The sequence below is a fragment of the Leptodactylus fuscus genome, chromosome 8, assembly GCF_031893055.1.
Source record: "Leptodactylus fuscus isolate aLepFus1 chromosome 8, aLepFus1.hap2, whole genome shotgun sequence".
Taxonomy (NCBI): domain Eukaryota; kingdom Metazoa; phylum Chordata; class Amphibia; order Anura; family Leptodactylidae; genus Leptodactylus; species Leptodactylus fuscus.
In genome coordinates, this window is record NC_134272.1 from 24,025,507 (window position 1) to 24,047,993 (window position 22,487).

Genomic DNA, 22,487 nt, shown 5'->3' on the forward strand with positions numbered 1-22,487 from the left:
GAAAACCACACTTCTCAGCCTATTCTATAAAATAATAACTACCTCTCCATTTAACTTTCAATGACGTTCAAACCCCATTTAATAGATGGAGAATTTATACAACACTTTGTCATTATGTTTTTTCCAGCAGGTAGGACTGCGGTTATTATTACAATAAGTATATGAGTATTATTTTCATTGTATACATGGCAGCTACAATACACTCTCTAACCACAAACTGTTTATGTTGTTGAAACAAAGCTTCAAATCCACCAAAAAAATCATTAAAATGGACAATATTTTGTATAGGAAAGTCATGGAATAAGTTGAGGTACAAAAAAAGTCCATATGTTCATGATGGGGGACTTTTCACCATCTTCTCAACTCTTTGCATCCTTTATAATAGACACCACTCCATTGATATCAGCACAGTTGGAATTGTTTTTCTAGCCCCCCACCATTCCTGAGCAATAAATTCTGTTTATTTCAACATTAAATATACTAATTTGGCTTTTTACTGTCAGGAGGGAGGTCTCCGGCTGTCTGTAGCAGTCTAGGATACAAGGGTTAGAGTTGGTGGCGAAAGGTCCTCTATAGTTCTACCATGTATTACATGCCTTATGTTTGAGAAGAACAACCCCTTAGAATATTACTTTTCGATGCAATTTTTGGGTGGTTACGTCAAACAAATAATGTGGTTTTAAGCATAAAAACTGCAAGACCAGGGCTCAAGCTGATGGTTGTATTAAAGGCTCCGTCAATCTTTATGTAGCATGATGTCATACCTACAGAAGTCGATGAGGTCATATTGCAACTTTGTAATGAACACTTAGGTTTAAGGGGGTTGGGGTTGTTTTGCTGTCTGTTGCGGGGGGGGTCAAATTCCAATATAAAAAATATATGGTGTTTTTGGTGTTTAGAAGACCTCATGCGAATAGTCATATTACAGCTTTATAAAAACCTTTGACTTGTACAAAATAGCTCAACCACAATTCAAAATGCAAAGTCGTCTTACCATACCTCTAAAAGCCTCTGGTCAGGGGCGTATCTTGAGGGGGTGTAGAGGGTGCAATTGTACCAGGGCCCAGGAGCCTTAGGGGGCCAATAAGCACTGGCATCAGTATTGAGATTGCAGCTTCTATCTGGCCCATGAGCCAAGGAGACCCACAGATTCCCCTAACCACACTAAGGTGGATTAAACTCCCGAGCACCCATAACCAACACTATCAAGAGTTCACTGTAGGGATGAGGTAGGGGGCTCCGGACAAAAGATTCCACTGCCACTGTCTCTGGTCTAATTCTGACTCCATGTGCCTCTGTACACAGCTCTGCCATGTCAATGACATCTTGATTTAATCTACATTATAATGATGTCTTTCTACAATTGGTACAGTATACTGAATCCAACAAGTTGCAGAAGTAGACGCAATGATGTGGTTGTAGTGTGCACAGCGTTCCACTCACCGTTCTTGCAGACAGGGCAGCACTGCTCAGGTTCATACACAGGATTGACACACTCGGGTACAGCACAATCTGCTACAACACAGTGGACTTCATTGCTGGGTTCACACCGGCACCATTCACACGGAGAAGGCTGTCAGGAGGTAATAGACATGTTATAGGGTTTGACAAGCTGCATTTTACTTATTATTTTAACAGGTGATTGAAAATATTCCTACAAAGTAAATAACACGAAATTGGCCGAAAGCACCTGAAGAAATCAAAGACCATAAACTCTGTAGAGATGGCGGTAGATCAGAGGTGTAACTTGAACCTCCAAGACCCCGATGCAAAATCTGTAACAGGATCCCCACATTCTTGGGCTTTATTTTATTGAATACGAGAAAGCAAAATATGAACGTTCCTAAAACAAGATAAATCTGAATTAAATATGTGAAATAAATGGGTCCTTGTATGGACATTAGATTATAGACATATAAATGTCACATTAAAAGTACCGCCAAGTACGTAAAAATGTATCAAATTACTATACCACTACTGAGTGTGCCTGTGTACCATTACTAAATATAGCTCATGAATACTTGTCAATGGCGCCAACGGTGACTCTAACACTCACCCTACGTCCCATAAGTAACTCTTGCCCTAACAAGGGAGGTTCCCAACTTTCACCCTAATGGTGATGCAATAAGACCTCACCCCTCCCTATATTTATTTATGGACCTTTGTGACTGCTGCATCTAAAATAAACTACTATCAACTATTCAGGTAATGTATAAAGGAAAATGTTGAGTTCTTTTCTTGACAATTACATCGTGAAACCGCAAATACATTTTCAAGACCCTGAAAAATCTCCTGTCGCCAACATAGAAAGTGATTCACAGCTTGCAGCAGCTCTGTCTGACCTACTATATCTATTTTAGTAATTGGATTATTTTTTCATTTAATACCGCCTTTCACTACCTCCACAAACTCCATCTCTTTGCATTGTTCTACAGGCGCCCCTCCACGGAGTGTGGTGCAGTTGGAATTTTCTCTATAGCCCCCACCATTCCTGAGCAATCAGTTCAGCTAGTTTCACCCCTCAGCTTTCTACTGTCAGGTGGATGGTTCTTGTCTGTCTGCTTCAGCCAAAAACCAACCAATGAACAGTAGAAAACTTACAAACTTGCAAAACTATTTTTTTTTCCATATGGTGTATTCGTAGCTGCAAAATAAAACGAAACAAAAGAAGCGAACTGGAAAATTTTTAGGTTTTTGGGTTTAAAGGGGATAAAAAGATATATATATGAACTTGGTATCCTCGGAATTGTAGTGTTAGAATACTGGTGACTTTTCATATTGGCTGCACAATGAATGCCGTAAGAAATTCGTACAAACACAGTTTTTCTCCAATTCCACCCAGTTCTGATTTTTTTTCCTGCTTCCCAGTACATCGTGTGGAATATTAAAGAGGGCCTTTCATGTCCTCAGGCACATGCGGTTTTATATTCTGCTAGAAAGTCAACAGTGCGCTGAATTCAGCACCCTGTAGGCTTTCCTGTTACCTACCCTGGGGGAAGAGCTATCGGTGCCATTACTGGTAGCTCTTCACTGTCAGAAGGACGTTACTGACAGTCTGTGAGGAGCGCCCCTCCTGACAGTAGCGTCTATACACTATACTATGAGGGGATGTTCCTTACCGACCAGTGATGACACTGAGTAATGAGGAATGGGCTCCCCCAGTACTAGTCTATGTACTATCAGGAGGAGGGGGCATGAAAGGTCCTCTTTAAATGGTACCAATATGAAGAACAATTTATCCCACAAACATTAAACCCTTATGTGGCTCTCTGAACTGAAGAATAAAAAAAAAAAGTTATGGGGTTTTGAAGGTGGGAAGGGGATAATATTGTAACTTGAGTGACCAATGTGTCCATAGGCTTACCCGTATGGATGAGCGTATGTGGATATGCTAGAACAGAGGTTCGCAAACTTTTTGTTCTCGTAGACCACTCTCAGAATTTTACTGGTTTTGGTGGACCCCCTGCTGCTACATTTCTACCATATTCCCAAAACTCGTCAACAAATGTGAAAATTTGCGACGTGGCTGAGTTCCCTGTGGGTTCACCTGGACCACTTTGGGAATCTCTGCACTAGAAGATTCACCTTTGATATGTTTCTAACCTGCCATATGGATCTGTCAGACGATATTATTGGTAAAGGCCTGTACCTTGTAATTTTCCAACAATGTTACGACAATGTTCACTACTGTTGGTGAATAGTAGTCACTTTGTGATAACAATTGGTGGTCGGAGGGCTCTCTATGATATGCCTTGACCCATCAACACAGATGTACAGATCATCAGGTCATTAGAAAAAAAAAAAAAAAAAGAAAAAAAGACTCCCTATGAAAGTGTGAACTCTGCATGAACGTTACATAAGGAAATATAACATTCATTGTATAGGCGATGAAAGGGGAAGAATGTTTGCCACTTATAAGCTATTACCCAATAATCCAGTGAAGAGTCATCGTGACATTACGAAGTATTATTAGCATCAATATTGTTCAGTTTTATGTCCTACATAATGAATATGACATTGAGTGGAGAGACAACCCCTTAAAGCAACTTTGCAGATAGTCCTGATTAAAGACTCCAGAAAACAAACCCTGTATGTAGTCTGAATTACTGTCTGTAGGTCAACAAGAAGGAAAGAGACAGCAAAGTAATTTAGGATTACAGAATCAGACTACGCAGTGTTTCTTTGTAGTCTGTAACCACAGAAACAAAAAAAGAACTGCAAGGGCACTGTCAATTTTTTGTACATTTTTTATTTACTATGAATTTGGGAACATGGTCTGTTAAAGGTACCTGCAGCCATAGATACACGAAAAGATATAACTTGCAAAATCCAAGGTAGGAAGGTTCTGCGCGCTCCCCTATCACAATGTGAGGTTAAGGGGTTGTTACATACACTACATGAATAAAGAGATGGCAGGCTCATCCATTCTCAAGCATCAATCACAGTACCTGTACTAGTAGAGACTCAAGGGGTAGAACTGGTGACTATTAATGCGGACCTCTAGTCTCTGAAGACACGTGAGAAGAGAAGAGCGTTTTGTAATTCTATCAGCACCTGCATGTCAGCGCACTGACACTCTCTTCTTGGCAATGTGACGTTTTTATTTTTTCATTTTGTTTTTCTGTATTTTCTAATCAGATTTTCTAAGTAGATGGATGTACCGTATATACTCGAGTATAAGCCGACCCGAATATAAGCCGAGACCCCTAATTTTACCACAAAAAAACTGGGAAAACTTATTGACTCGAGTATAAGCCGAGGGGGGGAAATGCAGCAGCTGCTGGAAAATTTCAAAAATTAAAATGATCGGAGTTTTTGGGTGCAGTAGATGCTGGGAAGGGGAGGGGGTGTTTTGGTTGTCTGTCTGTCCCTTCCCTGAGCTTGAGGACTGCTTTTTCTTGCCCCACTTGGAATTCAGTCTGGCTGAATATAGGGGATCTGCAGTGCTCCTATTAACCCCTTCCCGACAGAACAGGAGCACTGCAGATCCCCTATATTCAGTAGACACAGGGATACCTAATGTGTGTGTGTCACAGTCATTTTCTACATTTTTATGTATTATAGGGAAAAGAGGGATTTACAACTTTTATTTACTCTATTTTTGTATTATATTTTTTAAAGCTTTTTTTTTCTCACTATATTATGGGAGATTCTATATATCACTATTGCGGCTGGTAATAGACTACCCCCCCCAAAAAAAAAAAAAAAAAAAAATTCTTTTTGCTTGACTCGAGTATAAGCCGAGGGGTGCTTTTTCAGCACCAAAACTGTGCTGAAAAATTCGGCTTATATTCGAGTACATATGGTAAATGTACAATAAGAGAAAATGTGCACATATATAAAGTATATTATATATATATAATATTGTTCTTATAATTCTCATTACTTGAAAATATTTTGATATTCTTGGAGTAGAATAAAGTATATACTTTGTAAGGTTTATAACCACCGGGTTAAATGGGTTATCCAGCCAAAATAATGTTACCCCACCTCAGAATAGTATACAAATATAAAACAAAGAGCTGCAGTTGGCATGTGTCCCTGTTTTAAGATGCCTTCACGTTTTTAGCTTTCACATACCATATTGAGCTGGGTTAACCATTTTTCCTGAGTGGGCAACCACTTATCAATATGAGTCTCTAAAACAGCATGTCTTATGGGGTGTTGCCAGTATACATTGCTCAGTACCTGACAAAAGTGGACAAAATAAATACAGTCAGTGAACTGGTAACGGGGTCATGGACACCCAAGGGGTCATTGATGCATGTAGTGGTCCAAGCCCACAGAATGGCCACTGTATTACGTTATTCCAATGTATGGGGGTGGAACAAGGTGAATTTGAGCTCCCTATCATTTTGGCCTTCTATTTAGAAGGCCAAGCGGCTGATGACTACGACCCAGAGAGCTCCTCACCCAACCTATAAAGGGTATTACTTATTTTTCAACATCCCTCCCTGGTTTAGTTAGAGGGCTTATTTATACATAAATTGATGATCGATCCCAATAGGAAAAAGTCATTATTATTTGCCAACACATTTACCGCTGGGTGTCCAACCTTGACATACATGCGGAGATATCTGTAGATTTGATCTGCCACCGAAGCACAATCTATGTCTATATCCCTGACATCACTGGCTCCTCAGTGTATGTGTCTCATCCCCTTCATCTTGTGATCTTTTAACTTAATATAAGTAAAGTTTTATATATTTTTTTGGTTTGATATATTTACAATCCCCCCCACGCCTTTACTATATTCTAAATAAATTTGATAACAGTAATGATACAGGATTGACTGTTCTGTTGTACGATATATTTTGTCTACAACACTAGGAATATTTTCCAATGCCGCAGGAGAAATGAAGACTACCTTGTCATCTTCCAAAGAGAAAAGAGCTACAGTCATAATTTATTTGACATGTGAGAAGAAGGAAATGACAAGGATGCCGGCAGGAGGGGGCTTACGTGCGAGATTTGCACAAGGACCCTCAGTTGTTTGTGTCTGCCCATTGATGGATATTCCATCTCATTCTACCTTTGAAAAACCTGATATATATGTGCGTCACGATAGCAGCTTTTATGCCCTGTTTCTAAAGAGACAAGAATTCATCAATGTGAGATATTTTTTTAATTAACTCCCTGTTAAGTAGTTATTCAGGCAGTAATTATCACCACTATTGACTATGCTCTTGAACATGCTATACCGCCTACTCCGTTAAGGGACCCGCTGCTTGACCAGCACAATAATTACATATTATAATTCAGATAGACGCCTTACTACACGAGAGGTGAGACCTATAGAAGCCTACATAAAATGATGTTCCATATGAATCACAATCCAACCAATAAAATTAAATTAGAATAGTAACTTGCAAAAATTCTCCTATGTGCAATGTAACTACACTTCCATAGGAATCACTGTGACGGTTACTAGAGATGAGCGAACACTATTCGAAACTCCCGTTTCGAATAGAACGCACCCATAGGAATGAATGGACGTAGCCGGCACACAGGGGGTTACACGTCCGGCCGCCGGAAAGGTCTGCGTGCCGGCCGGCTCCATTCATTCCTATGGGTGCGTGCTATTCGAAACGGCCGTTTCGAACAGTGTTCGCTCATCTCAACGGTTACTCATAGCAGTAGTTTTGTTCAGATTTATGACTGCCACATTAAACCCATAAAAACAAGCAGGCAAAAAATTACAGAGATTCTCCGGGAAGGGTTTCTATACTTATTTCCCCTAACTCTATTGAGAAATAAATTAAAAATGCGAACACAAAAAGTAAATTATTTGACATTTTAGTTAAATGGCCACTAACTTTTCAGATAACAGTCTCATTTAATAGAGCATGTGATTCTGAAACATAATGTAATACACTTTGTTTAAAAATGTTGCTGTTTTCTGCATGAAAAATCTCTCAATTTAATTTGCTGCTCACTACCTGTTACTATGGAAGATCTGTCTTTAGAAACCAACAAACTCAAGATGGGAACTGTGGAGGGGAAGGGGGAAGATCTATCTACAAAGCTGTTTACTCACAGCTTTCCCTGCCTGTACACTGCAAGGAGAAGTGACTGCTTCTCACAGCTACCATGAGCATAAGGAGAGACATGATGGGACTATTAGCAGCTATGGGGCTATGAATAGCAGAAGAACTGATAAGACGCCATATATAAAGGCTTATACCATCAGAGAACAGAGAGCTCAGCAAGACCATGCAAATATTTTCATAAATTTTTGATGAAAACTTTAACAAAATTTTGCGGGTTAAATGTAAACAAGTAGTCAACTTAATTTCACTTTTCACCACAAACAAGATAAGAGCAAAGCCATCTTAGGTCCTATTCGCACTAATGTTCTGAAGATTTAGCCTCTACCCCGAAATTATTTTGTAAAATTTTCCGATGTTGATTTTTGAGAATTTTTCCGTAACTGTAAAACCCAATATAAACTCAAATGATGCACCTTGTGTGAAAGTGTGCTGGAATCTCTCTATATCTCCCCCAGGATTTTAACTTGTATGTGGTCCATTGCTGGTCTTGAGAAGGCCTCAGCTCCAGGTGTGAGTCCTTGGCTCATTACTGGGCTAGAAAAAAGCTGCAGATCCTGCACTCCACCGCAGATCTGGGGAATGAGTGGAAGTATCTGGGTCTGTCCTGTAACGCTGATTCGGGTGAGATAATATTGTGCTTGTTTTGTTTGTGGGGCTGGTAATAAGCCACAAGTATAGTTAGGTTATCATTTCTGTTTTGTTAGTCACTCGGACGAGCAGGATTTGGTTTTGGTCTTGCCTGAAGTTAAGGCTGTATTTTGTTTTGCTCATTTGTGCCTGAAGTCAAGGTTTATTTATTTTCCTGTTTTTCTAAATATACCTGTTTCCAGCATATTTTGTGCCACTGCCTTGACTGTTTGGGTCCGCACCACTGCTGCTACCAAGCTACCTTCCCCACAACCTATATTCTATACTTGATTATTCCCTATTATCACCCATATGCGTAAAATACTGTCACAGTTCTTGCAAATCTCTATTTCAAGTAATATGAGTATTTTACAGGAATCTCTGTACATTTTTGACATTGAGCCACAGAGAAAACCAGAACATCCTCCATTTTTTGTCTCTTCGTCCTATTTTGATATACTAATGGTATGGATCAGTGATCCCTACAGCCACCTCCACTTACAATTAGATTTCCATGTGTTCATTTGTGCTGAACCACTTTTCATAGAAAATGTTGACTGTAAACTTTCATAGATTTTTTTCACTAGCTTTTGGCTTTCCGAGAATAGCTTCGGCAATGAACTTTGCTTATCAACTTTGGGAGATTTCACTCCTAAAATGTAATGTTCACATAAAGTATGACCACGCCATAGTGCATGCCGTTGTATCGTGGCTATGCACCTGTCAGATACACCTACTGGTATTTAGATTGTAACCAGATAAATGTGTTTACTAAGAGGCAGATATGTGCATTTAAGCAGGTGTGACACCAAATAAGAGTATATCCCTGGTATAGGATGATCAGGGAGGCATATGCCTGATTGGATTATAATTAATCCCACAGCCAAGTGATCTGACCTGCTTCAGACTAAGGATTTATGGCCGGGCCGCGTGCCAACAATTCCTGTAATCAATATCCCCCACCACACGGCTCAGAACTCGGAGCTACAAGCTGACTACTAAAGAAGCTGCAGCTCTGCGAGGACCGCTGTTTACTCATCTGAGACGGACTGATGCTGGGAAAGTTAGAACAAGTCAAACTTCTTATACCTACTACAGATATCGTAATGTGGAATAGAATTCAAGCTGTAAATCAGAGAACATAAATATATAAGCGCACAGCTCTATCTATTGTATCGGCATGTGGAACCGTATGGGCACTTATCAGTCTTTGATATCGATACTATAGAACATAACAATCCCCATAGCCACTTGTGTAGCAACGTGTACTGTAATGGTGGACACTCACACAGGAACACATGCGTGTTATAAAGCATAACTCCAATTATAAAACCACTTCTCATAATCCACTAATACAGGTGCGTATATACATTTTTGTAATATATTTTAGGTTTCCTTCTATGTTATACACCGATTTCTATGGGGGGGAGAGGAGTCTGCTGCAAAAGATGCACAAATAGCTGTAAGTGCTACTTTGTGAGTCTGGGAGCGCTTCTGACACTGCTATGTTTGAAGGCCAGACTTTACCATTGAACAGACTCTTCCTCCCCCTCTTCTCTCCATAGAGTTCTGTGTATGAGCTAGATATGGAGATGGACCCAATTAAAAAAATAAGACAGTGAAAGAAAGGAGGAGGACAGCAACCTAAGAAGGTGAAGAAAGAAATAGATTACCTTAATAAGATATATTATGTTTCTCATATTCATATGTACTATTCATTCAAGAAAGGTTGTTTTATAATTGGAGGGACACTTAAGGCTACCCCTTTCGCAAAATGGCCTTAAGTTGCTGTCACTTTAAGGGTAAGTTCACACGGGGTTTTTTGGTTCGGAACCTGAGGTGGAGGCCGCTTCAGGTTCCAGACCAAAATATGGGTAGTTGCAACTGGATGCCAATGCACTGCACCGGCATCCAGTCGCGCAATCCGTTCCGGATTAGGCCTAAATAAATGGGCCTACTCGGGAGGGAGTGTCTTCAGGCGGATGTCGTGAGACGAATCTACCTGAAAAAATAAGCATGTCACTTCTTTTTTTTCCGGGAGCCGGCACAAACGGCTAGTGGAAAAAAGAACCAACTGGCTCCTATTGATTTCAATGGGAGCTGTCTTCGCCATATCCGCCTCAAAATCCTGACCGAAAAACCCCGTGTGAACTTACCTTAATTGTGTTTACTGCTCAGTCTTTGCATATCCTTCAATCTTGTACTTTCTGGGAAATGGGCAGATTGATAGGACCCAGTTGTGTCTATTGGTCGTGCCACAATTGGTGTCCTTTTCCCACCATTTGGAGTATGGCTTATCTCTGCTATGGCCTGATGTGTTGTAGTCACAGTGAGAGTGAAACAGAAGTTTTCTCACACCTATGGGTCTTCCGCTGTCACTGTCCACCAGTACCGGTGGTCCGCACTTGGTCTGCCACTTTCCCTCTTGTAATTTAAGATATTTGGAGAATTCAGACAGCGACAGCAATGTTATACATAATGAGCAATGCATTTCGGGGCAACCCCCTTAGGCAAATATTAGACATCACCAACATGAGAATTTATAGGAATACACAAAGAAGATGTCATGGAGGAGGGAGGGAAAGGACGTAAAGTCTAATTCAAGACCTATAAACAGGAGGAAATAATGAGTGGCTTGCTCTTGCCTGTTACTGGGTACTCATTGCCTGTCTTGTGAGAAATTAAATAAAGAACATTTGGTGGAACAACTGTTTGAAATGTAGAGATATTTGAGGCAACACGGTGGCTCAGTGGTTAGCTGGAGTCCTGGGTTCGAATCCCACCAGGAACAACATCCACCAGGAGTTTGTATGTTCTCCCCGTGTTTGCGTGGATTTCCTCCTCTTCTGCAAAGACATACTGATAGGAAAAAACAAAAATACATTGTGATCCCTATATGGGGCTCACAATCTACATTTAAAAAAAAATGTAGAGATATTTCCAATTACAGGAGGGAGTTTTCTCCTTCTTTCTGCACATTACCATATGGGACTCCAGAATACCATTGGAAGACCCATCACTGAGTTTGTCGCCTTTCCTAATGGTTTGATCATCCTACAGAACAGCGTTCACTTTCTGCGAAACTGGAATTACACAATAGTTGTTGCCTATGCTCAGTGACTGTCTAAGATGAGCTCGGTTCTAAGCAGCTCATATGTTGACCATTCCTAACTCAACATTTTATAACACAAGGCGCTCTCCCTCCTCTTTTTCTTTACCATCATATCTATATTTCTTACTTTTGCACATTCTGTGTCTGCCATTACACTATCTGTAAGATTTCTGAATGTTTAAAGGGTTTGTAAACATAGCAGGGGTTAATGTTTAACTGGTCGAAATATTGACTGACCCTCGAGGTCCGTAAGAAAAAATATACGGATAAGTTCTTTGTTACGTGTGGGCAGACGTTACCACCGGGTGGGATTAGAGGAGCGAGATACAAGAGCATTGTCACATAGATTGTCCATATTCACAGCTTTTCTCGATACGAGCAGATCCGTTTCTGTATTTCAGAAATTATAGATGTAAATATTGTTTTTATTTATGCAAATGAGAAGCAAAATACCGAAGTGAGAAAATCTAGGATAGAAGTGATGTGAATAATAAACCGAGACGTGCAATCCCACCGAGTGATGCAGAGAGATGGGTTTCTGAGAAACATCTTTGTCAGAAGAGAACCCAAGAGACCTTCACCTACAGGCAGCACCTGCTCCTCTTCACATCTCCTTGGTTTTTCACTATTCTGAAGGCATGGTGGATCCAACACAAACACAGAAATAATGTGATATTTTTAGAGGAATCGTACAAGAATAGCGTTCCGCCTTTGGTATTATTCACAAGTTTTGACCTTAGCCCCTGACTTGTGCATATACTATGTATATACATCACATACACCTTCTAACATACTCTTTGCATAAAGAACCCATAGTTTGCACACAGATGCCTTGCAACATTTTCTTTCAATCATTTTCTGCCAGCAACATCTGAAGTTTGCTCGGCACATAAAAATCGGTATGAGAAATTTCTAACTCTGGATTTCGTACAAGTCATGCAATGCTCGTCAGTAGACTGAACATATTAAAGGGCTTTTCCCTCTCTCGACACATTATCTACCCATTGGTTAGGTCACTAGCAATCAGGAGAACATGGACAGTATGTTTGCCATAGTGCTCCTTGTACAGTACTGTGCATATGTGGCAACCGTCCCATTCATTTCTATTGGATTCTTGGACATCTCTATGCCGGCAGTCCGATACAAGTGAACACAGCGGTGGCCAAGTGTGAGCTTCACTGATCCATTAACATGGAGCATTCGGTAGAACTTGCGAGCTGCCGTTCCTGTGATCGATGGGGATCCCAGCGATCAAACCTTGATTTCCTACCCTGTGGATAGAGGATAAATGGCCAGTGGTTCCAAGTATTTACCAATGGAGATATATTACTACAGATTGATGAGCTTGCCAGAATGCATTTACAACACTGTGGCACAAAGTATTAACTCTTGTAATGCATCCTCAATGGCTTTTTGCCTTCTTTTTATCACACTTTTTTTTTTTTACTTGATCCCTTGAACAATCTACTGCAATACTTAAGTATTACAGAACATTGCGCATAGCCTCCCTCTCAGTAACAAGGCAACTAAGAAGCCATTTCAACCCCTTGGTCCTTGTAATCTCATCATGGGCAACCTGAGGAGGTGAAAGGGGAGGTGATCTTACCTCTAACCACCAGTTCAACCATGTAGTCAATATGACCAACCCATTATAGGTCCATGGGTTCTCTCAATGGATCCAATCCCCGTTTTGACTTGACAATATAAACAGACACAATAACGCAATTGTTTTAACATAGTCAACATGGTGCTAAAAATTTAAATACATCCAATAAGCAACTATCGGACAAACATAAAAACACACAAACTACTCAAACAATTATCTATCGTACATAAGATTCTACAATGATGTAATATTCATTCCGTGTAATTAAGAGTGATGTATCTGCTGCACATAATGTCTCATCTATCTACGTCTGCAAACTCTGACTCTCCTCCCTCGTGCACCCAATCTCGTAATCATCGAGGGCCAATTTATCTGGAAATGGGTGTTAGATCTCCTGATTAATGCACCAGATAGGACATAGCACAGTGATTATATGGCGGTAATAAAAGCGCCTCTTTCGCTAATGTCCTCCCTGTTGTTATTTTTTTTAATTGATAATGTTCTGGCCACACAAGTACAGAAGTTAAAGATCTCTCCGTCCTATAGTCTTCTCATTTTCTAAAAAAACCCCAAATGATTTATGAGAGCTCTGCATAATAAGATTAGTTATAAAGTTCACCTCGCTCCTTCCCCTAGGAGGTCAGGACAGCAGAGCTCTTAATCATGGATTTCTGTCTGCGTGGTGAAAAACCAAAACAGGAAAACCCATCCGTTATGCGGCTGCGACTTGGAAATGTCTTGGAAAAATGACTTGCAAAAGCTCAGCACTACAAGTAATCGTGTGGCCCTATAGCACAGCATGAATGCGGGTCCCATTTTACCCTGACCATCTTTAGGATAGAATTAAATGCTCAAAATTTGTTCGTCCTCCGCTGATCGTATGAATGCACACGCAATGCAGGGGAATAATGCACAAAGTGATGTCACGGCATAAGATAACACACAGTAAAGTCAATGTAAAGGATTATTAGTAGAGATGAGCGAGTAGTATTCCATCCAGTAGGAGGCATTCCAAATACTCGAACTTGGTCGAATACCACGCGGTAAACGTAAAGGCATTTACCGTGTGGTAATTGACCGAGTACGAGAATTTCGAATACCGTAGTATTTTATAGAATACCTACTCGATCGAATACTACTCGCTCATCTCTAATTATTAGCAGTGGTTACATTGGGCCGGAACACGCCACAGCTCAGTTCTGACATAATTAAAAACGTCTGTCAGCATTCTGGTATAAACTAAGAAATAGTCTGAGCTGGAATGCAGAGTATAAAAAAACAAAAAAAACAATGTTACTTACCTCTCCTGGCTCGAAAAGGCTTCAGGCCTATTTGGTAACGTCTCAGACGTCACATGGGCCGGGGATTGCATCCTTATGCGTCACGATGCAAGCCCTTGCTTAGATCATTGAAGATGGCTGACATCTTTGGGGAGTGTGCCGGAGCCAGAGAGAGATAAGTAACATTGTTTTATTTGTTTGTATCCTACCCTAGGTCTTTGAAAAGACCCCAGAGTATAACAATTGTTCATTGGGGGTTCACAATGGAGCATAATACTGTGTGCAGGGGTTACTATGGGGCATAATATTGTGTGCAGGGGCCACTATGGGGCATAATAGTGTGTGCAGGAATGTGGGGGTGGAGGTGGGGTCATCCCTCAGTCAGTCAGGATCTTCAGGGAGGGGGGGGGGGAAGAGGTCCCCCTAATTTTTTTTTCCAATTTAAGCACTGATTATTAGTATAACCAAGTCATGTTACAGCACAAAAATTCTGCACGTGATGATGTCACCGTGCAAGAATTATGATGTCATAGTAAAAATAATATATAGAGTGAAGTCTTAAAAATAATAAACATGATGATACTCTGCAGGGATAACATGCAATAAGGTCACCATTCACAATGTCATCATGGCAATGTATAGTAATGTGGTTATGCAGGTATAATTATAAAATGATGTCATAGCGGAGGGTTGTTATGTACAACAGGGATGCCACAAGTAACCGTAGACCTCCATTGTAAAACATGGAATGGTGCCTCCTTTAATGTTCCAAGCCACTCATTTCATTGGTGCAAAGAGTTGATGGACCACCTGGATGCAGAGGGGGGAAAGCACACAAGCCCAGAGGGAAGACGGGCCCATGGGGCTCCATAGACAGACAGCAGTGATAATTATCTCTCCTCTGCTTTATTACTATTACACAGTGATGCCGCCTCCTGTCAGTATAAAAGGAAGGACTCCGCAGTTGGGGCTCAGCAGTATCTGCAACATTTCTGGCTGCTGGCTGTGAAGAATAAGGAGGGGGAGGAGGCGAGCCGGTTTTTGGCATTGCTCCATTGCTCCCTGCTAGTAGAAGAAGTGATTTCTATAATAAAGGATTTCTCTGTGGTGTTGAGCTGACTTTAGAGGTCACTGTCTATTTTTTAGCTAGTTGCTGTTTCAGCAGTGTATAGTCAGCTGTACTGTGTGTGTAAAAGGGAAAATGGGTGACTTAAACGGTCACTAACTTTGCAACAAAATCCCATAAATCAATGATGCAGGCTAGTATAAGAAATTCACATATCGTATCAATGTAATGTAATTCTCCAATTAAGGAGGACTTTTCACCACCTCCACTTGTTCCAGTCCTTAGTAGGTGCCACTCTACTGATACCAGTGCAGGTAGTTTTGGTGCCTGATCTGCTCCTCAGGAAGACGGTGTCAGGCAGGGGGTGTGATCCAGAGCTCCAATCAGAGCCAGTCGGGGTCAGAGCTCTGAGTAACATCTCTTGCCTGCTCCGGATAGTACAGAGCCTAAATAGTGGCAGGCACCACAACTACCAGTATTGATTGCTCTGGAATGGTGGGGGGCTAGAGAAGAAATTCTGTGTCAGAATGGGTAAAGTACCAGCTATTAACTGATGTAAAAGCTGGCCTTGTTGGAGGGGGTAAAAGGTTCTCTTTAACTTTCTTTCCATCTTAACAGACTTTCACTCTGAAATCTCTGCAGGTTCCAAGTTGTTCTCACAAGACAGACTGAAGCTCACTGAAGTCTCAAATTACAGTAGAAATCTCTGAGTGAGAGAGAAGAAACCCAGGCAGCTAAATAGTAAGTGGGTTTCATTATCTTGCCCCAAGTCCTTTATACTGGTCAATACTATAATGTCCTCTATGAGGTTTCTGAGTGAGAGAGGGTTAGGGAGCATATTTCTTGGTTTCTCCATTTCGTGTCTATGGAAGACATCATAGAAATGAATCTCCACCCACCAGAGAACTGAGAATTACATCACATAAGTCAGATATTCACCAGACATAATACCGTTCCTTATGTACACACGGCAGGCTATCCTAAAAAGTTATCTGAAATGTTAGCTATTCTTATAGACAGGGATTCTGCACAAGTGTGGGCTGTAGGCATTAGCTTTGTAACAGGTACGTTATTTGAAGATGGGCTGCCATGTCAGTGGAACACCTTGTGGTCTCCTTATGCACTACATGTATGAAAGTCTACCAAGCCCAGCCTCAGGCTGGATCTAATAGACTGAATGTAAGTGTTACACTAACATGTGTAATACATATTACAGAAGTATTGCAGGGTACTCTACGAGTGATCAGGAGATCGCTGGTGCAAGTACCCTGGCGGGACTAATAAAGGTTGTAAAATGAAACAACCTGGATGTAAAAACTGGCGTGTTATTTAACCTGAACTGTGAACCCCATCAGCAAAATAAATAAAATAAACACAGGGACGATTTGATTTCCCTAAAAAGTGATCAAAAAAGTTGAATACACCCCAAAGAGTAAATATGAAAACTACAGCTCATTCTGCAAAAAATAAGCCCTTAAACAGCTTGATCAATTGGAAAACCAAAACGCTATGGCTCCATGCAAAAACAAAATATTTATTTTTATGAAAGTGTTTTCATTGTATAAAAGTAATAAAACATATAAAGCACTTTATCAATTAGGCATGGCTGTAATAATCGTACTGACCCGCAGAAGAAAGATATCAGGTCATTTACACTGCATGGTGAGCAACGAAACAACAAAACCAAAATATTGAAAAAAATCTTACAATAGATTGTATGAACTTCCAAACTGTTCCATTTTAAAAATACAACTTGTCTCGCCATAATATGGGCATATCAATTTAAAAAATCAAAAAGTTACGGCTTTCACAAGACGGGGATGGGAAAAAATGTTAAAACTATGCCAAAATAGGCTGTGGCATTAAGGGGTTAACTTGTATCACTGTTTGTATTATCTGGCTATTATGATGATGTGTTATTGTATCCCTTCTGTGACATCACCAAGTTTATTACACTTGCTCAGTGACATCACTGTGCATATTAACTTTCCATTATGATTCTACTTTATCAAGTACTAGAGGGAGGACCCGGCTTCGCACGGGTATATTACATGTTTTGTTTGTGTAGTGGCCCCATAAGAATTGTCCAGTTTTGCACTGGTGTATTTTGTATGTTGTTTGTGTGTATGTCCATAAGCGTCATGTGATTATGTGTATCTCATTATGGATATCAGTGAAAAACCTGTGATCAGTTGTTATGGATATCCTGGAGTAAAGCTGTATCTAATCCTTCCCCGTGTAGTACTGTGTTTAGATGCAAGTATCCAATCCTTGTTGGTGTGGTACTGTGTGCAGATGTGTGTATCTAATCCTCCTCCGTGTGGCATTGTGTGAAGAGGCACGTATCTAATCCTCCGGTAAATGAAACTGTGTGCAGACGTGCATATCTAATCTTAAGGCATGTGGTACTATGTGCAGACGTGTGTATCTAATCCTCTAGCGTGTGGTACTGTGTGCAGACAGGTGTATCTAATCCCTGGCATGTGGTACTGTGTTCAGACACATGTATCTAATCCTCCCCTGTGTGGTATTGTGTGAAGAGGCGCGGATCTAATCCTTCGGCGTGTGGAACTGTGTGTAGATGGGCATATCTAATCCTATGGCATGTGGTACTGTGTGTAGACGCGCGTATCTAATCCTCCCCCGTGTGATACTGTGTGCCAAGACGCGTATCTAATTCTCTGGCTTGTGGTACTGTGTGAAGAGGCATGCAAATCCTCCAAAGTGTGGTACTGTGTTCACACACACGTATCTAATCCATAAATATGTGCGCGCATATACAGGGCAGGGCGCATAAATATGTGCGCGCATCAATATGTGCGCGCATATACAGGGTAGGGCGCATATATAAGTGCGCACATAAATATGTGCGCACATAAATATGTACGCGCATATACAGGGTAGGGCGCATAAATAGGTGCGCGCATAAATAGGTGCGCGCATATACAGGGTAGGGCGCATAAATATGTGCATGCATAAATATGTGCACGCATAAATATATATGTGCCGCATACAGGTTAGGGCGCATATATATGTGCGCGCATAAATATGTGTGCGCATATTCAGGGTAGGGCTTATATTCAGGGTAGGGCGCATATATATGTGCGCGCAAAAATATGTGCGAGCATAAATATGTGTACGCATAAATATGTGCGCGCATAAATATGTACGCGCATATACAGGGTAAGGCGCATAAATATGTGCGCGCATAAATATGTGCGTGCATATACAGGGTAGTACGCATAAATTTATGCGCGCATAAATATGTGCGCGCATATACAGGGTAAGGGCGCATAAATATGTGCGCGCATAAATATGTGCGCTCATATACAGGGTAGGGCACATAAATATGTGCGCGCATAAATGTGTGCGCGCATAAATATGTGCACGCATATACAGGGTAGGGCGCATATATATGTGCGCGCGCATAAATATGTGCGCGCATAAAAATGTGTGCACATATACAGAGTAGGGTGCATAAATATGTGCGCGCATAAATATAAATGTGCGCGCATACAGGGTAGGGCGCATATTCAGGGTAGGGCGCATATATATGTGCGCGCATAAATATGTGCGCGCATAAAAATGTGAGCACATATACAGAGTAGGGCGCATAAATATGTGCGCGCATATACAGGGTAGGGCGCATAAATATGTGCATGCATAAATATGTGCACGCATAAATATGTGTGCGCGCATACAGGGTAGGGCGAATATTCAGGGTAGGGCGCATATATATGTGCGCGCATAAAAATGTGCGAGCATAAATATGTGTACGCATAAATATGTGCGCGCATAAATATGTACGCGCATATACAGGGTAAGGCGCATAAATATGTGCGCGCATAAATATGTGCGTGCATTTACAGGGTAGTACGCATAAATTTGTGCGCGCATAAATATGTGCGTGCATAAATATGCACACGCATATACAGGGTAGGGCGCATAAATATGTGCGCGCACAAATATGTGCACGCATATACAGGGTAGGGCACATATATGTGCGCACATAAATATGTGCGCGGATAAATATGTGCGCGCATATACAGGGTAGGGCGCATATACAGGGTAGGGCGCATAAATATGTGCGCGCATAAATATGTGCGCTCATAAATATGTGCGCTCATATACAGGGTAGGGCACATAAATATGTGCGCGCATAAATGTGTGCATGTACAGGGTAGGGCGCATATTCAGGGTAGGGCTCATAAATATGTGCGCGCATAAAAATGTGAGCACATATACAGAGTAGGGCGCATAAATATGTGCGCGCATAAATATAAATGTGCGCGCATACAGGGTAGGGCGCATATATATGTGCGCGCATAAATATGTGTGCGCGTATACAGGGTAGGGTGCATATTCAGGCTAGGGCGCATATATATGTGCGCGCATAAAAATGTGAGCACATAAATATGTGCGCGCATAAATATGTGCGCGCATAAATATGTGCGCTAATATACAGGGTAGGGCACATAAATATGTGCGCGCATAAATGTGTGCGCGCATAAATATGTGCACGTATAAATATGTGAACGCATGTACAGGGTAGGGCGCATATACAGGGTAGGGCGCATATTCAGGGTAGTGCGCATATATATGTGCGCGCATAAATATGTGTGCGCGTATACAGGGTAGGGTGCATATTCAGGGTAGGGCGCATATATATGTGCGCACATAAATATGTGCGCGGATAAATATGTGCGCGCATATACAGGGTAGGGCGCATAAATATGTTCGCGCATAAATATGCGCTCATATACAGGGTAGGGCACATAAATATGTGCGCGCATAAATGTGTGGCGCATAAATGTGTGCGCATGTACAGGGTAGGGCGCATATTCAGGGTAGGGCACATATATATATGTGCGCGCATAAATATGTGCGCGCATAAAAATGTGAGCACATATACAGAGTAGGGCGCATAAATATGTGCGCGCATAAATATGTGCGCACATAAAAATGTGCGCACATATACAGAGTAGGGCGCATAAATATGTGCGTGCATAAATATAAATGTGCGCGTATACAGGGTAGGGCGCATATTCAGGGTAGGGCGCATAAATATGTGCGCGCATAAATATGTGCGCGCATAAATATGTGCGCGCATAAATATGTGCGCGCATATACAGGGTAGGGCGCATAAATATGTGCGTGCATAAATATGTGCGCTCATATACAGGGTAGGGCACATAAATATGTGCGCGCATAAATGTGTGCGCGCATGTACAGGGTAGGGCGCATATTCAGGGTAGGGCGCATATATATATGTGCGCGCATAAATATGTGCGCGCATAAAAATGTGAGCACATATACAGAGTAGGGCGCATAAATCTGTGCGCGCATAAATATGTGCGCACATAAAAATGTGCGCACATATACAGAGTAGGGCGCATAAATATATGCGCGCATAAATATGTGCGCGCATAAATATGTGCGTGAATGTACAGGGTAGTGCGCATAAATATGTGCGCGCATAAATATGTGCGCGCATGTACAGGGTAGGGCGCATATTCAGGGTAGGGCGCATATTCAGGGTAAGGCGCATATATATATGTGCGCGCATAAATATGTGCGCGCATAAAAATGTGAGCACATATACAGAGTAGGGCGCATAAATATGTGCGCGCATAAATATGTGCACACATAAAAATGTGCGCACATATACAGAGTAGGGCGCATAAATATATGCGCGCATAAATATGTGCGCGCATAAATATGTGCGTGCATGTACAGGGTAGTGCGCATAAATATGTGCGCGCATAAATATGTGCGCGCATGTACAGGGTAGGGCGCATATTCAGGGTAGGGCGCATATATATATGTGCGCGCATAAATATGCGCGCGCATATACAGGGTAGGGGGCATAAATATGTGCGCGCATATACAGCGTAGGGCACATAAATATGTGCGCGCATAAATATGTGCGCGTATGTACAGGGTAGGGCGCATATTCAGGGTAGGGCGCATATTCAGGGTAGGGCGCATATATATATGTGCGCGCATAAATATGTGCGCGCATAAAAATGTGAGCACATATACAGAGTAGGGCGCATAAATATGTGCGCGCATAAATATGTGCGCACATAAAAATGTGCGCACATATACAGAGTAGGGCGCATAAATATATGCGCGCATAAATATGTGCGCGAATAAATATGTGCGTGCATGTACAGGGTAGTGCGCATAAATATGTGCGCGCATAAATATGTGCGCGCATGTACAGGGTAGGGCGCATATTCAGGGTAGGGCGCATATATATATGTGCGCGCATAAATATGTGCGCGCATAAAAATGTGAGCACATATACAGAGTAGGGCGCATAAATATGTGCGCGCATAAATATGTGCGCGCATAAAAATGTGAGCACATATACAGAGTAGGGCGCATAAATATGTGCGCGCATAAATATGTGCGCAAATAAAAATGTGCGCACATATACAGAGTAGGGCGCATAAATATGTGCGCGCATAAATATGTGCGCGCATAAATATGTGCGTGCATGTACAGGGTAGTGCGCATAAATATGTGCGCGCATAAATATGCGCGCGCATATACAGGGTAGGGGGCATAAATATGTGCGCGCATATACAGCGTAGGGCACATAAATATGTGCGCATATACAGGGTAGTGCGCATAAATATGTGCACGCAAAAATATGTGCGTGCATATACAGGGTAGGGCGCATAAAAATGTGCACGCATATACAGGGTAGGGCGCATAAATATGTGCGCGCATATACAGGGTAGGGCACATAAATATGTGCACACATAAATATGTGCGCGCATATACAGGGTACGGCGCATAAATATGTGCGCGCATAAATATGTGCACGCATATACAGGGTAGGGCGCATAAATATGTGCGCGCATATACAGGGTAGGGCGCATATATATGTGCGCGCATAAATATGTGCGCGCATAAAAATGTGCGCACATATACAGAATAGGGCGCATAAATATGTGCGCGCATAAATATAAATGTGCGCGTATACAGGGTAGGGCACATATATATGTGCGCGCATAAATATGTGTGCGCGTATACAGGGTAAAGCGCATATTCAGGGTAGGGCGCATATATATGTGCGCGCATAAATGTGTGCGCGCATAAAAATGTGAGCACATATACAGAGTAGGGCGCATAAATATGTGCGCGCATAAATATGTGCGTGCATGTACAGGGTAGTGCACATATATATGTGCGCGCATAAATATGTGTGCGCGTATACAGGGTAGGGTGCATATTC

General features: G+C 41.5%; 1 protein-coding gene across 1 annotated transcript in view; it reads right to left on the reverse strand.

The window, feature by feature from the left end:
- VWC2L (von Willebrand factor C domain containing 2 like) overlaps positions 1 to 22,487 on the reverse strand; it is a 142,223-nt gene that overhangs the window by 82,218 nt on the left and 37,518 nt on the right. Inside the window, exon 3 of the mRNA XM_075284956.1 lies at positions 1,444 to 1,573. Coding sequence (XP_075141057.1) covers positions 1,444 to 1,573 — 130 coding nt within the window. The remainder of the gene's footprint in view (positions 1 to 1,443; positions 1,574 to 22,487) is intronic.